The sequence below is a fragment of the Rhipicephalus microplus genome, unplaced genomic scaffold (genome assembly GCF_043290135.1).
Source record: "Rhipicephalus microplus isolate Deutch F79 unplaced genomic scaffold, USDA_Rmic scaffold_15, whole genome shotgun sequence".
NCBI classification, from domain to species: Eukaryota; Metazoa; Arthropoda; class Arachnida; order Ixodida; family Ixodidae; genus Rhipicephalus; species Rhipicephalus microplus.
In genome coordinates this window covers 1,813,410-1,826,825 of record NW_027464588.1, presented here as the reverse complement: position 1 = coordinate 1,826,825, position 13,416 = coordinate 1,813,410, and the positions used below count along the sequence as shown (strand labels likewise).

The following is a 13,416-nucleotide window of genomic DNA, read 5'->3' as shown; positions in this document are numbered from 1 at the left end:
CGGAGAGAAAATCCTTTGCGTCGCATAAATCGACACACCCAAAAGTTCGGTGCACGAAACTCTTCTCTCGTGAGCCCAGTTTCTCGAGCGAGTTCCACGGCTTTCTTGCGAATGGTATCAACGGTCACTGGTAGCGAGCGCGCACGAACTTCCCGCACAAAGTCCGCTAGCTTATCCTCCAGTTGTGGATGAACGGCACTTCGTCCACGAAATGACATTTTTTGAGGATTGCACATCTGCAGTTTCCCTTTCTGCGCCCTTTCTGCGCCCTTCCCTTTCTGCGCCCTTTTTTCCGATACACCAAAGCGACGCTGAGCAGCCATATTCCCGTTCGCTTCTGCGAACTCAACAACATCTAGTTTAAACGCAGCTGAGTACTGCCTCCTCGCACCGCTAGACATATTCAGTGAACGAAAAAAAAAAGGCCACTAAATATGCAGCGCAATGTCAAGCGGAGCGAAAACTTAGAACAGGTCGGAGGCAAATCACGAACACAAAGAAAACAGATGGATAGAAAAAACAAACGGACTGCGATTGGATTTGGATGTGGATATGGCTGCGTCTGGCTTCACAAGTACATGCAAGCCACTGGTTGCCAGACAGCGTCGCACCTTCTGCTTGACACCGCTATATAAGACGAGGGGCGACTTTAGCTTACTATTTAATTGAAAATAACTCGACTTATAATCTGGTTTATACGGTACTCAGGCGTAAGTTTTCGACATTACACTTCTTTTGATGGCAGTGTTAAGTGTTAGACCACGGGCATTGTTTTAAGGACATGAGCTTTTCAACTTTTGCGCATGTGGAAGTCCAGGTAATGCATGCAGACTCGCTTCAGTGGAGCGCTGACTCACAAGCCAACTTGACTGCAACCTACAAGGTTTGGAAACAAAAAGCAGCTGTTCACTTAGTGGATGAACTTTCATCCCTGCAAGACCATCTGTTAAATTTTGAATCTAAGTAGGGTGCAATGTGAGTGTCATAAAGCGATCAGTGTTCAGTGAGGAATAACTTACGAAGCGTAATTGGAAGGTTTGATGCAAAAAGCCTCAGTAGTAAATGCTCTACAATAACTGCTCTGCCTCTATTGTTTTTTTTTTGTTTCAGATTAGGCTATATGAAGTTTCATCTAATAAAGTTTGGTGCCATTTCTTCATTCTCATTTACGACTTATTGAAGCATTGGGCTGTCTTTCTGATGTTTGTTGACAGTGGTAAAAAATGTGGCAACCTGTGGTAGCTTTTTCTGGTAACTTTGTGAAAATTGTTGCATTTGCTTCGAGAGGATTGGCCAATGTTTTATTGGTCTGGGCAACAATATATTTAACTGTGACTACTTGCTGCAGGCTACTTCTGCTCTAGGCTACTGGACATGCAAGTGTTATAATATAAAGAAATTCTTTAAAATTGCCAACCTGTCCAAAACTGCATTAGTGTGCCTAATCTTGATTTATTACTATTGTTGTCCAGTTAGCAAGATCCTTACATTGTAGCGTGGTTGGTCTAAACATATATATTGTAATAGTGCAGCACACTCACAATGGTCCGCTTTTTTTGATATGCCCAACAGACCCTGGGTATTGCCTACGGAGACGCCGTCCTACAGCAGCTGACGGTTGCAGAGTTTGTGGACGACGAGCATTTCTCGAACCTGAGTGTGAGTGTGTGCTTGCTTCACCTTTTACTTCGAGCCCTGATGCTATAAAGGATTTTGGCTTTTGTCAGAGTGCATTCCATAATAACAAAAAGAAAGAAAGAAAGAAAAAAAGAACGAAAAAAGTGGGATCATGTTGATTGATTGATTGATATGTGAGGTTTAATGTCCCAAAACCACCACATGATTATGTGAGACAGTGTAGTGGAGGGCTACGGAACTTTCGACCACCTGGGGTCCTATAAGGTGCACCCAAATCTGAGCGCATGGGCCTACAGCATTAAAGTGGAACCACGTGAAGTTCGTAACCGGCTCACCCTAATTATTTGGCTAACTGATGCCTTTTGACACATCTGTATTTCAGTATCAGAATTTATAAGACAAATAGCATTCTCTGCTTCTCTTGAATTTTTATTGAATTTTCGCTGCCGATAAAATTGTATTGAAGGTCAACCACCAAAGACGCTGATGTAGAGGGTGTAAGCTTCTGCGAAATCGAGTTGCGAAACATGTTTGTCTCTTGTTCCACCTAGCTTTTGGTTGTGTTTGTGCTATTAAGCTGTTGCCCTCGGATGTCAGATGGTATAAATGTTTGTGAAGCTCTTGGAAAGACCTCATTTTATCAAGCCACTTTCTCCCTTTCTGGCTCTTGGGAGGTCGGGGGGGACTCTTTTATGTTGGCTTGTGCCGCTTGAGTGAACACACACATGAAATATTTGCATATTTACAGTACAGTCTACATTTAGAGGAAACATCAGAATGCTTGGCCAGCGGTCTGCAGAGCGCTAACTTCTGGTGAGATTTCGAAATGCGGCGCATGCACATTGGTTCATCAAGGGGAAGAGTGCCCTGCGTCTTCTGCTACTTTTCCGCCTATGCACTCAGCATGCACTAGCGAGCCATGACCCTTCGCGCTTTTCGTTTTGGCACTGTCAATCAATTGATACTGATTCGGCCTCCCGCTTCTTTAATATGCCTATGTTTCTTGGCAGTTAATGCGAGCCTAAAATGTTTGCTGCATCAGATTTCAATGGCCCTATCTGCTGGCAAAAGTGGCTATTTGCAGCGAGCAGTACTTGAAAAATAGGATGGACTAAACGGGGAGAGCTTGTGAAAAACTGCAGCAATAAATAAAACAATATATTTTTGTGCTTGCTGGAAGTTTGACGAGCAGCAGGCGGCATGCAGATAAATTGCATTGCGAAAGTATGGAAATGCTGTGCTATGCTTTTATGTGCACAGGCAGAGAAGTAGCAGATGGAAACTGGGCACGTGCCGCCCTTGCGATTCGATGCACATGCACTGTATTTAGAAAGCTCGCCACCAGTTAGCGCTGCGCGGACTGCCGGTCTACGCCGACCGCAAGCTCGCATGTTCTCTCTGACAGTGAACTGCACTGTACATGGTCAGCTGTACTGCTTTCTATGGTTGTGCGAATAGTGAATTTTGGCTTGGAAGTGAATAGTGATTATGGTCAAATAATTTGGAATCAAATTCAAATAGTATATACTATAGGACATATTAAACAGAAAGACAGGCATATTTTTTATGACCAGACTAACCTGTGCAATATTTTTTTTAAATTGAAACAAGGCCTCTGCAAATGCCATTTTTTTTGTATCAAAGGATGTGAGAACAACTTTCAATAGTTGCAGGATCTGACCATTGGTAAAATGCAAGTGATAGCTTGTAAAACATGTTCCATTTTAAAATTTGCATTACTTTGAGCACATAAGTCGGTATAACAAGGATTTAAACTATAAATAATAATCCATGGGGGGGTAATATCTTCATTTAACCATGAACTGGGGTTTCGCCGCAGTGTGGATCTTTTTTTTTTAATATGTGCTTTTTTGGCTCAGCACTACTTCACTGCAGTGAAACCACTTTTACAAAAAGTTACACACAAACTAATACATACTTAGATAAGTGCTTTTACAGCCTAGCACTCCTCCACTGCAGTGAAAGAAACCTTAGAGGGATTTACATACGTATTAATATGCACTTATTCGTTCACCTAGAATAAATCAACATTTTTAATAATTTTAAATTCAATTCAAAGAAAATTCGAATACTGCATTATTTGTTTAAATATTCAGAGCATTGAAATATTTGCACAAGTTTGTTGTTTTGTGTGGAATAACGCAATGAAACAGGTGTAACCGAAGTTTATGCTAATTGTAATGCATATGAGGTGAGGCCCATGAACATAGTTGCAGGTGCATGGCTCACGCCATTCCAGATCGCATTGGCACTGGCGCGATCCTGGTTGGCCACACCTAGGTGCACTGGTTCGCATGGTTGGTGCAATGGGAAGTAATTGCGCTGGTCTTTTACTCCTCGGTGCTTACAACCTCTTTCTCATTGTGGCACATTGTGTTGTCTAGGTCGAGTTGGGCGCAACAAGGTGCGGCCTCGCAGGTTGCGCCGATGCCATCTCAGAAGTCTCACTTATGAAATGCTCAACTGCTCTATGCTGTAGCGAGAGAGAAGTGCGATGGCCATGTTCTACCACTGCTCTCTGCAGCTGTGTGTGGCGGCACGTGAGAATTTCAGGACTGTGGTTCTGACATAGTGAACTTTAGGGAACTCTATATTACTCGTTATTCAACTACTCCGTACTTTCTCACTTGTGAGATGAATGTAGGTCAATATGTGTACTTGTAGAGCAATGTTAGTTTGTTAGAGCAAGGTTAAACACGCTTCACTTTGTAAGAATTACAAGAAATGCTTAATTTACTTTGTATTATGATATCTATTAGTATTTATTATTTATATTATTAATACTATTATTACTATTTATGGAGGCATTTATTATAATGTCATATCATGCTTTCAAGATGTAAGCATCTTGTATAAGATGTGATTGTAATTACTGTAATCGTAGTCATTGAATGTAAACAGACAAGTGTATTGTTTTTACACAGTTCACACAAAAAAAGCAAAAATGTACGAACAGTCTTGTTGCTTTGTAGACACCATTTGTGGTGCATCACGGTTGTTTGTACATACTACGTATGATCTTTGTTTGGCTGTGCAAAAGTCGTGTGCTTTATTGTTAATACAGTCGCTGACTGATTTTCCGGACCTGGAGGGGACCTCGAAACAGTTCGAAAAAATGGCCAAGTCATGAAAATGAAGTTTACTTAGATTTAAAAAAAAACCTTAAAAAAGTCTCCACTAATGCTGTGCTTGATGCTGTTTTTGGGGACAAGCAAATTTAGTTCTATTTGGGCTGCAGTAACATCATTGGCAAGCACGTTGGCAATCGCCGCCGCCGACTGTTGCGGGCGCCAAAGTTGGTGGCTCCATGGAACCAAGCAAATAAAACTTGATGCCGGTCACAAAAAGGTGTATGCAACGTCCCGCCTGTTTCCGGCTATTTAACAACACGGTCTGGGCTTCTTTTACCTGCACTGACACCGCACAGTACGTGAGCTTCCAGCATTTCCCCACCGTCAAATCGCTACCGTCACGGCCGCAGTCGAACTCGTGTGTTCTAGGTCGGTTGCCGAGCACTGTAACCACGGAGTGCTAGTAAGCAATCCTGAAGAGCAGCGAGCATGTGTCGTGCACGACAGCTCAAACATACTTGTCACACCACTTACTTACTACATGCGCAATGACGACTAGAAAAGCAAATGCCCAGAAAATAAAAACAACGTACTGGTGTACTAATGATGATAATAAATAAGGCTGACTTAAAAAGAAAAGTTTGCTGGCCAAGGAAGATCGGACATGGCCTCCGAAACTAGAGAATTGTGCGCGCTTCTAATCTTGAAGGCCACACAACTAGCCACTGCAAGCCAAACTCGACCAAGCCAACAAAAGTCCAACATGGCGACTTTAAAAATCGAGCGGCATTACTCAGAACGAAAAGTTTATTCCAAAAAATTGAACTTTAAAACATAAATTATTTTGAAAAATCAGTCCCAAAAATGGTTTAGTGCAAGATAACATTGACGGTGCATTTGTGAAGTCCGAAATATCCAACAAGTCCGAATTCTTGGAGTCCGAAAAATCTGTTGGCGACTGTAATACAGACGATCAGAACAGCTGAATTTCTCAATGAGAGTTAGAGGGCATTCTGAGGCTGTTGGTGGGAACACATGCAGACTGTTTTGGCCCAGCTGAATCCACAAGAGTGCCTGCTGTCAGCCACAGACGCAAAGCGCTGCCCCGAGTTAAAGGCCCTCTTGGAGCGCTCTGGTGCCCTGGTCAATGAGGCAAAGACAGGTGACACGTTTAAGAGCCTATAGGTGTACAGAATTTTGCGTTGTGTGGGGGTGTATATTGTGATAAAATTTTTTGATAGTAATAACTAGCTTTGAAAATCATCTCAAAGATGAAATAATAATTTATTCCAATTAATTTTTCTGGTTTGCTACCTTAATGACTCCTTAATTTGGAGTAGTTGCAGAAGTGCTACGGTTAGGCATAGGGAATGTACTAGATGGCTTGTGGAAATATCTGATGATTTTAGATACCCTATCGACTGTTGTGATACTTTATGCCTGCTTCGGCTTGAACTTTTGTGTGCAGAATGTTGTCAGAACCATTTAAATTTATATATATTTGTATTTTCGTGCGCAAAACTTGCTTAAAAGCTAGTTTCACAACAGGGCAGTGGTGCTGCCCTGAAAGTACCCTTTTCAACGTAATTAACGCCACTTGATGCTTGCTTATTACACGAACACTCATTAAAGTTCTTTGTGTTTCTTTAGAGCGAGTCAGAAGCGTGAGCTGGGTTAAATTTTTCTTTAAAGTTTCTAATACACAGCTGTAAATTTTGTTGGAATTAATATTTCCTTAATTTGAAATTAAAAAAAATAGCATTGTAACAATGTGAAATATGATGGGATACCTCTCACCCCCGGTCAGTGCCTCCAGCACACTGAAATATTGTTGGTGACTGTCCTTATTTCTTTCTTGCAGGCGATTTCAACTCCAAAGAAATAGCACAAGATTTGAGCTGTTTATTGCAGCCGTCTCAGCTGCCACAGGGACAGGCAAGCATGCTGCGTGAGTTTGCTAATCTGTTCATAATGCAGGCAGTGGAGCAGTGTTTGTGCAGTGGACTGAATTTATTAACTCCTTCAGGGTCGACCTTCATGAGACATATCATATTTTTCAGTGTATAACTTGCACGTTTGTATAAGACGCACCTCCTACTTTCTACGACTTTTACAGGGAAAAAAAGATGTAGGGGACACATATTTTTATGAGATGCTCCTATCTTTCACACTGTCAACATCATAAAACTCAATGACGCCCCCTGGAATACTACGTTCGTTGCGAAATGCCTAGTCATGCACTGGCAAAATACTATATTCAAGCGTAACTTCTGAATAATCGTGTCATGAGGCAGAGTAAACTAATATGTATTCCACAGGATTCAAAGCCACATCCTCAGGTGTACTGTCAAAAGTGTCTACGCTTTGGTTGATGGCATTCTGGGGTTGATGTAGTTGCCGTTCTCAGCTTGTGAGTCGCTTTCATGTGGTGTTGAAAGCAACTATAAGCACATCATTTGCGTTGTTTCTGCGACATTAGAAGCTTCGCGGGAACACACAAACAATGATCGTGCACGTCTGACATCCACACTCACGCATCCAAACTGTGAATGGCCACCGAAAGCCGGAAGCTGCAACTACTGCTGGACTGGAGAGATGCCTGACGCAGAAACTGATGATGATGATGATAACCAAGTGGTACTTACATTTCTGCAGCTGGTGCTGCAGGCGCTACAACGTTGCAATAAAACCTTGTGGTGCCCTTCTTTATTTGTTTGTCACCTCAGTTTTGTGGCTTTAAGGATTGGTTTAAGAACAATTGATTGATTGGTATGTGGGGTTTAATGTCTCAAGCTCCCATAAGAGTATGAGAGACGCTGTAGGGGAGAATTCTAGAAATTTTGACCACCTGGGGTTCTTTTAACGTGCACCCAAATCTGAGCACACGGGCCTACAACATTTCGGCCTCCATAGGAAATTGGGCCGCGGCAGCTGGGATTCGATCCCGCAACCTTCGGGTCAGCAGCCGAGTACCTTAGCCACTAGACTACCGCGGTGGGGCTGTTCAAGAACAATATAATAGTTTGTGTGACGATGGTGGCATTTATGAGGCCGTAATATCTATGGTCGTCGCAGTGTCGTCGCAATATCTTTTTACCTCGCACATTGTTTTGAAAAAGCATTCCCAAATTACTTAATTTTATTCAGTTCTTCTTGGAGTGTACATTATATCAGCACAATAAGTCCATTCTAAATAATATATATTCTTGGAGAATATGAAGTAAAAAATAATAATAAAAATATGGTACAGGGCTCAGTTTGCTTCACTATATAGCTTGCAGTCAGTTTTTCTTGAGGTGCTGCAGTGAAAAGTGATGTGTTAAAGCTGCATCTGTGAAAAGGGAAACAAAACGAATGAATTTGATAATCTTGTGTCGTTTTGCTCTGGGTGGTTTCATGTAATCCAGTTGAGGGGTGTGGGTGTGCAGCCAGAGTCCATTAGCAGGGTGTGAAGGAAAGTGCTTTGTCAGTCAAAATTTCGAAATTGGTCTTTAAATAGCTTGCTCTGTTTGTTTGATGCTAACTAATGACCAAGCTTTCAACCAAATCATAAGTAGCCTATACAGCTGTTCCACGATCGTTTCCTAAACTGAGAAGGTGCTCTTACTGTGGCATTAATTTTTTTTTTGAAACTTTTTAAAACAGCACATTCTGCTTATGATTGCCACACTGTTTCTTAAGTTTTGTGTCAAGACTGATTGTATGGTCTGGGTCATTTTTCGTTTTATTATACTGTCAGCCCCATTTGGGCTGTAACAGGGGATTCGATATATTAACACTTGCCTTGTTTTGCCATGTAGCTGAACTGGATCTGAAGGTGGCCATGGATGCCTTGGCAGCCGTCATAAAGTTTCTCAATGTGAGTGCCCAAATTTATTTGTTTTATTTTTTCTGTATGTTGCTGAACATTGCCAAGTTTTTTGAATATATATTAAAAACATGGCTGTTGCCTGGTGCTTTATGTGTGCAACAGATTGAGGATAAGAATGATTCATATTTCTAAGATCAATAAGGGAGCAGTATCAATGGGTGCATGAAGGGGGTGTGAAAGGGGCGAGTTGAAAATAGAGGCCACCTTTTTGGAATGTCATACCCACCACACTGAGTGCCAGGCCGAGGTACCCCTCTTCGCATTAGCAAAATCGTATGATGCCCAGTGGCACTCGGACGTAGTAATATATATCTCTCACATTGGAGGCAGGCGCTCCTAACTTCACCACTCCAGTTTCTAGGGCTGACTGGTTGCACAAGAGGCCTGTTCTGTCATTTTACCACCCCCACCACTTCCTCCTTGGTCAATGGTTTTGTTAAAAATTTAGCAAACATCTTACAGAGTTGGCCAAGTTTGCTTTGTCACCAGTGTGACTCTCTCTACCCTTTGTTCATGTAGTGGTGTGCTTAAAGGAAATTTCAGGAAACTGTATTACTTCCCAAAGGCTATAATTACTGTACAGAACAGTAATCTGGCCCCAGCCCTTTTACAGCGAAAGCTGTTATGAGATCAGCACACAGGTCACGTGCGGCGGCAGAGTTGTTCGCGGTGTCTGTAACCGATATCGCAAGAAATAAGAAAAAAGACTCTGTAAATAAAAAACATTAAGGACGTAATGGGACTCGAACGCTGGTCTGCTGCGTGCCAGCCCTGCATTCTACCACTGAGCCACGCCGGCCCTTAAGGTGAGGGGGGCGGGGACATGGGTCTTAGGCCTCTCTCATTTATTTTTGAACCAAATGTGACAGAAGTTGGCATGCTTACTCAGTTTGTTCGCCAGGTTCTAAATGGGTAGTTATTTTTTCTGTAGCTTCGTTGGTTCATTATTTAATTAGGATAACATTATCTATTGTTCCTACTACAATAGAAAAATAACCATCAGTCCGAAATTTACAAATAGCATAGAGATCAACACTAGAAAGCAGAAGCTACACAACATAGGAAACAATTTTTTTATTGGGTCATTGTTTTTCACTTTACAGTACACTAAACTTCATAGCTCTGAATGTGGCCATTGTGTAGTCACACAAAAGACAAATTAAAAAAAAAATTGCATCAAGAGAAATCGAAAACTGCTTCCTATGTTGTGTGGTCCAAGCATATATATTCATGCTGCAAAAAAAAATTATTCTGCCATATGTAATAGCTTTGGATATACTGCAGGAATTTTCATGCAGGGTGCACAAAATTGCCATTTTGAGAAATTCAAGAAAACAAAGAATTCAACCATTTTTAACCGTAAAAATATATGTACTTAGAATTACTTAGTCACTAACATATATATACATGGATACAAGAAAGCCTAAGAAGTGCAACGCTGCAAGCTGATCGAAAATTGAACGAGTACTTCTGGAATTACAGCACCATAAAGTTCATTGCATGTAAGCAAAAACAAAAATTGGTATAATAAAAAAATGAAGCTGCCCATTAAAAATTGGCTCTCAGCATTGTTTTTTGTGTGCATTTAGCTACATTGTGCAAAGACAATTACACCTCTTGCTGTTCTAGGTCCACTTTTACCGAACAAGCAAAAGAGAAGGTGAAATTCTGTGCTTCAAGAAAAATGCTGTTAAAACTTTATTTTGTCGTTCCGAGTGAAAAATATCAAGGCACACATACTTTTAGTCAGTTAATATGCACCGGGAATGTAATAGGACAGAGTGTTTGCACGAGCGTGTCGATTTTTTTTAGTCCTGTAGAAAGTTGTCACCGTGTGCTCGTCTGCCGCAAGGCCACTTATCGATTCGGCGACTGTACTGAAGGCGATGTGCGACAAGTGTGCACGCGTCATCCGGGATCCGTATAATTACACGGCGATGTTTTCCGGCTTGTTCAGAATGAGGTACCCGTAAATGTCGCGAACCAAACTTGCTCCCTCGCTCATGAATTTCGAGGCTACACGAGTGCCTAGGTGTCAAGTTTCCTTTTCACGAAAAACTGCCGCATTTTCGAGCGGAGACCGCGACAACGTTGCGAACACATCGTTAAAAGCAGCCTACCTGTTGCCAGTAGCCTCCATTCACTGGGGGCGAGCATGTTCACTGCGAACGAATTGACTTTCTGTTGTTCGTCGACGTGCAGCGTACTTCACTCTGACGACCCATTGCACAGCAAGGTCCTTTCGTTGGCAGGGGGGAACCGCGACATCGGCGCATTTAGCGATAAAACTTCGCTTCCATTTTGTCATTACAAAGACATCTCTTGTAGCTTCTCTTCTGCTTTTTAATTGTTGTCCTTTAACTGATGAGGCTGTAAAACAAAGCCGCTCTCAGTAATGTTGTCGGCAACCAACGGGCTTATACGTGAGTGAGGCCTACACTGGCGACTCTGCGAACGCCGTTGACCGCGGCGAGTTCGTTATCCTTGTTGTCCTGAGCCATAGCGGGGCTCTTTTTGTAGTTCACAGCAAACGAACGATCGCCACACCCGCTTCACAAATTACTGTAGCACGGAACTTCTTTACTGCCGCAGGCAGACAGCAGCATCATGACAAAATGGTGCATGTCCGTGCGCGTCATGATCATGATTCAGACGTCGGAAACGCCACTTGGCCAATCGGATGCCTAGGTTTTGTCGCGTGCCCCAAGCAGACAATAGAATCGCGCGATAGTGCTTCTGGATGACGGGTTTTTGCTGAAAAACCAATCAGCAAGGCGAGCCAGTGGTGGTGGAAAATTGAAGATGAAGAACGACCCTTCCAAACGAGACCAAGATAAACATGATAGCTCGTGTGTGACGGCAACAGTTTGGCGCGGAAAAAGCGGGATTATAGCGCCAATTTGCACTCACATTCATCTCACAGGGATGTTATAAGTTTATTTTGCGCCAGAAATGATTACGCGAGAAGCTAGGAACTTCTCAGATAGGTGCAAAAAATAGGTACGGATGCTGAAAATGTCAACTTCAGAAAGTTGACTTCTTGCGATTTTTGGCCTTTTAAGACCCATGTCCCCCTTAACACTCATTTCAAAATTGGCCCTAGGCAGGCTTGATGTTGGGAAAGGAATCGTGCTAATATGAGTAACAAAGCGTTTTAGGACATCAAAGGAACAACCAGGCTTCACACAGTTCGTAAAGAGTGGGCCGTCCAATGATTCAACCCATTACAAAAGCTTGTTCTTGATCGCCTATTAACTGTGGCGCATACCTGGTTTAGGCATAATTCTTCATCTTTGTTTGCCACTGCATAAAAATATTGGACAATATTCCTAGCAAATGTGTAGTGGATACCACGCTTCTCCTAAGAATGATGGATAGCATAGTAAATGCTGGCCTACTACACAAAAATTATGATTATTTATGGCGTAGTGGATACCCAGCAAGTGTGCTTGTGGCAGTTACTCGAATAGGGTTAGGAAAAGGCTCTGAAAGGCTGCTCTTCGAGCTTACGCTGTCTATGCAGGTCTGGCGTATTTTGCATTGTGCACTCACACCTCGATATAAAGAACCCATTGTGCACTCACACCTCGATATAAAGAACCATGATATAATGAAATATCAATTACAACAAAGTAAATGAATACTCTTTTAATAAATATTGCGTTAGTAGTGTTCCTTTATGGGAGACCAGCGCTGGATAAGTGGTGCGCCGAAAAAGAGCACCTGGCGGAGAGTCGCGACACAACTCAGCTGCTCGGGCCCAGATGACCGCAGTGTACCACTCTGAGAGCGCATGCGTGTGCAGCTGTCGTGCTTCATTTTAGAACGAACAGCTCGAAAAGCCATAGCACCAGTAATACTGCACTTTGGTTTTGAAAAATGACTTTCTCCGAAGGCTACTCTCATATAAAAAGCACTAAAAAAATGGAGAGAAGCCCTGCAAAGTGGACTGCGTCAATGCATGTAGTATCGAAGGGACAGTGCTGTGCCGTGATGACAGCTCCCTCGTCCTCATTTTCTGGTTGTGTGCTTGGTTTTGGGCTAATGCTAGTGCTGGCTGACATGCTCCCACTGATAAGTCCACGGTGTGACAATACCACGCTGCCGAAATCTTCAGTAAAACAAAAATAAAAGCAGAGTAAGTGGTAGCTGCGTCATTTTTTTTATGGCATCGTTTGTACGCCATGTCCGCGTTGTGTGTGCACGGGGACATTGATCAAGCAAACCACTGTGGCAGCATAGCACGTGTGGTGTCGTGCTGCTATACTTGAAGGCGGAGGATAGATTAGCGACCACGGCCGCTGCACTTCGATTGGGATGAAATATAAAAACACCCGCGAATCAAGATGTATGTGTGCATTGGAGAACCCCTAGCGATCACAATTTTGATACGCACACTACAGCGTACCTCAAAATGATACATATCTTCTTTGGCACATAAAAGCCTAGCAGCTATCAATGTTGAACTGACACAGGCAAGCGGTAAAACTGTAAATGTGTGTTAGGCGAACCAAACAACGAGTGAAAACCGAAGACATTTGATACTTCTCTAGCAAGGCATAAATTCTTATGTTACTTGGCCATGGTAGCCAGTGAGAAAAACGCTTACGGCATCGGCTGACTCCAGAAAGCTAAGCTTCGAGTAGTCCACTACTTTGTTCGTAACAAGAGCCTTGTCTTTTGCACAAATTGAGTTAAACAGAGGCATCTTTGCATCTAGTGTTCGCCGCGAGAGTATCTTTTATAACAGCTCAGAGGCGTAGGTGAACGTGGCCCCGCACAAGTCTTTTGGACAAGGCAGCTTTACACGCAGCT

At 42.6% G+C, this 13,416-nt stretch overlaps 1 protein-coding gene across 2 annotated transcripts in view; it reads left to right on the top strand.

Moving 5' to 3' along the window:
* LOC119185177 (DNA mismatch repair protein Msh2) overlaps positions 1-13,416 on the top strand; it is a 157,354-nt gene that overhangs the window by 29,041 nt on the left and 114,897 nt on the right. For both annotated transcript variants that reach the window (XM_075883121.1, XM_075883120.1), the window contains exons 7-10: positions 1,573-1,659; positions 5,772-5,892; positions 6,592-6,678; positions 8,531-8,589. In XM_075883121.1, coding sequence (XP_075739236.1) covers positions 1,573-1,659; positions 5,772-5,892; positions 6,592-6,678; positions 8,531-8,589 — 354 coding nt within the window. The remainder of the gene's footprint in view (positions 1-1,572; positions 1,660-5,771; positions 5,893-6,591; positions 6,679-8,530; positions 8,590-13,416) is intronic.